Source organism: Loxodonta africana, chromosome 14, assembly GCF_030014295.1.
Source record: "Loxodonta africana isolate mLoxAfr1 chromosome 14, mLoxAfr1.hap2, whole genome shotgun sequence".
Classification (NCBI taxonomy): Eukaryota; Metazoa; Chordata; class Mammalia; order Proboscidea; family Elephantidae; genus Loxodonta; species Loxodonta africana.
In genome coordinates this window covers 11,316,958-11,319,216 of record NC_087355.1, presented here as the reverse complement: position 1 = coordinate 11,319,216, position 2,259 = coordinate 11,316,958, and the positions used below count along the sequence as shown (strand labels likewise).

At 45.9% G+C, this 2,259-nt stretch overlaps 1 protein-coding gene across 1 annotated transcript; it reads left to right on the top strand.

The window, feature by feature from the left end:
* The first annotated feature begins 706 nt into the window (after positions 1-706).
* Positions 707-1,768, top strand: LOC100671738 (glycoprotein-N-acetylgalactosamine 3-beta-galactosyltransferase 1-like). The gene has a single exon (XM_064267688.1). The coding sequence runs from the start codon at positions 707-709 to the stop codon at positions 1,766-1,768; it is 1,062 nt and encodes a 353-aa protein (XP_064123758.1).
* Positions 1,769-2,259: the final 491 nt, after the last annotated feature.

Genomic DNA, 2,259 nt, shown 5'->3' with positions numbered 1-2,259 from the left:
CTTTACCAAAGCAGACTGCCACATCGTTCTCTTGTGGAGCAGCTGGGGGGTTCAGACTGCCAACTGTCAGTTAGCTCTTAGCCACTGAGCCACCAGGGCTCCTTGAAAATAACAGACGTAAAAATTAAGCCTATAATAGCTCGTTTTGAACCTAAAACGGAAAGGCGAAAAGTTACGTATTTCTGATGCTTATGCAAAGTAACTGTACTCTTCATTATTAACAGACTTAGCTTGTTCTAAGTGGATTTTTTTTTCCCCTTGGGAATCTATTCCATTTAAAAAATTCTCATTTATGACATAAGCCCATATTACATTTAATAATGAAAACTGCCATCAGCAACTTGGATTCAACAGATGCTAAACCGCATACAGAGCAGCAAATGTAACGGAAATAATGGACATGCTCCGGTACAATAACACAGAATCACACCCACATAGGCGCGCACACAAAGGGATTAGCAGAAAGTCTGGAGGGATCGGCGCGGGCGGGAGCGCGCTAAGGGCCGCCTCCCTCCGCCTCCACCTGCGCCGCTGCCGCCACCGCCGGGAGCACCTGGGTGGCGGCAGCCGGCAGCCAGAGCCCACCTGCGGCTGCTCGGAGGGCCACACCGGTCGGTCCCGGCTCCGCGTCCTCGCACCCTCCGCCCCTGCAGGAGGAGCGAGAGAGAGAGAACCGCCACGGACGTCAGAAATCCTCCTTTCAGAAATGACCTTCAAATCTTGGCTGCATTTTTTACCCTTCCTCTGTGGATCTGCAATTGGATTTTTGTTATGTTCTCAACTCTTCAGTATTTTGTTGGAAGAACAGAGTGACACCCAGCTTAAAATTCTTAATAATCATCCTCTTGCCAGGCATCCAGATGGTGCTGGACAGAATTTTCTAGAAAGACAGATGATGTTCCACGCAGATCCATACCAGCGTACAGGTGAGAACGCTGATGTCGCTGAAACACTCTATCGAGAAGTTAAAATCCTTTGCTGGGTTATGACGGGGCCTCAAAATCTGGAGCAAAGGGCCAAACACGTCAAAGCCACGTGGGCCCAGCGTTGTAATAAGGTGTTGTTTATGAGTTCAGAGGAAAATAAAGACTTTCCTACCGTGGGACTAAACACCCAAGAAGGGAGACACCAACTGTCCTGGAAAACAATCCGAGCCTTTCAGTATGTTCATGACCATTGTTTAGAAGAGGCAGACTGGTTTATGAAAGCAGATGACGACACATATGTCATACTAGACAATTTGAGATGGCTTCTCGCAAATTATGATCCCCAAGAACCTATTTACTTTGGGAGAAGATTCCGGCCGTTTGTAAAGCAGGGATACATGAGCGGTGGGGCAGGGTATGTGCTCAGCAAGGAAGCCTTGAAGAGGTTTGTGCACGCCTCTAAAACGAACACGTGTACACCTGCCACGCCCGTTGAAGACTTAGAACTGGGGATATGCATGGAAATCGTAAAGGTACACGCGGAAGATTCCAGAGATCCCACTGGCAAAGAAACTTTTCATCCTTTTTTGCCAGAATACCATTTAAGCAAAGGCGTTCTGCCCAGAACCTTTTGGTACTGGAGGTATAACTATTACCTGCCTGTAGAGGGTCCGGGTTGCTGTTCTGATTTTGCCATTTCTTTTCATGGTGTGCCCCTGACATTCATGTATGAGTTAGAATACCTGGTGTATCACCTTCGTCCCTATGGTTACTTGTACAGATATCAACCTGCCTTACCTGAGAGTCCACAAAAAGGAAACAAGCAAAGCAAACAAAAATGAAGATCCAAAATTAAACTTAGAGAGCCCTTGGAAGAAAACCAGGAAAGAACAAAGGTAGAGTGTCTTCCATCGCACTGGAGAAGGAACACTGCAGTTCTGTAGAGGACAGTGGGGTCTCAGGAAGCAATGCGTCCTAAGTGAAATTTCCATATTAGAGATCTTTCTTGAGAGTAACTAACAGGAGCAGTGAAGTTTGTTAAAATGCATTTTTCATACAGTGAAATATGTATGTGTGTGAGTTTGATACAGTGGTATATATATACACATACATGTACAAACTTGTGTGTGTGCATATATACATAAGTATGTGTGTGTGTATACATATATATTCATCCAGAGGTGATGCAAAGGGTTAAGTGCTCGACTACTAGCCAAAAGTTTGGTGGTTGGAACCCAGCCAGAGATGCCCAGGAAGATAGGCCTAGCAATCTGTTTCCGAAAGGGCACAGCCTTGAAAACCCTATGGAGCAGTCCCACTATATGAGCTTTGA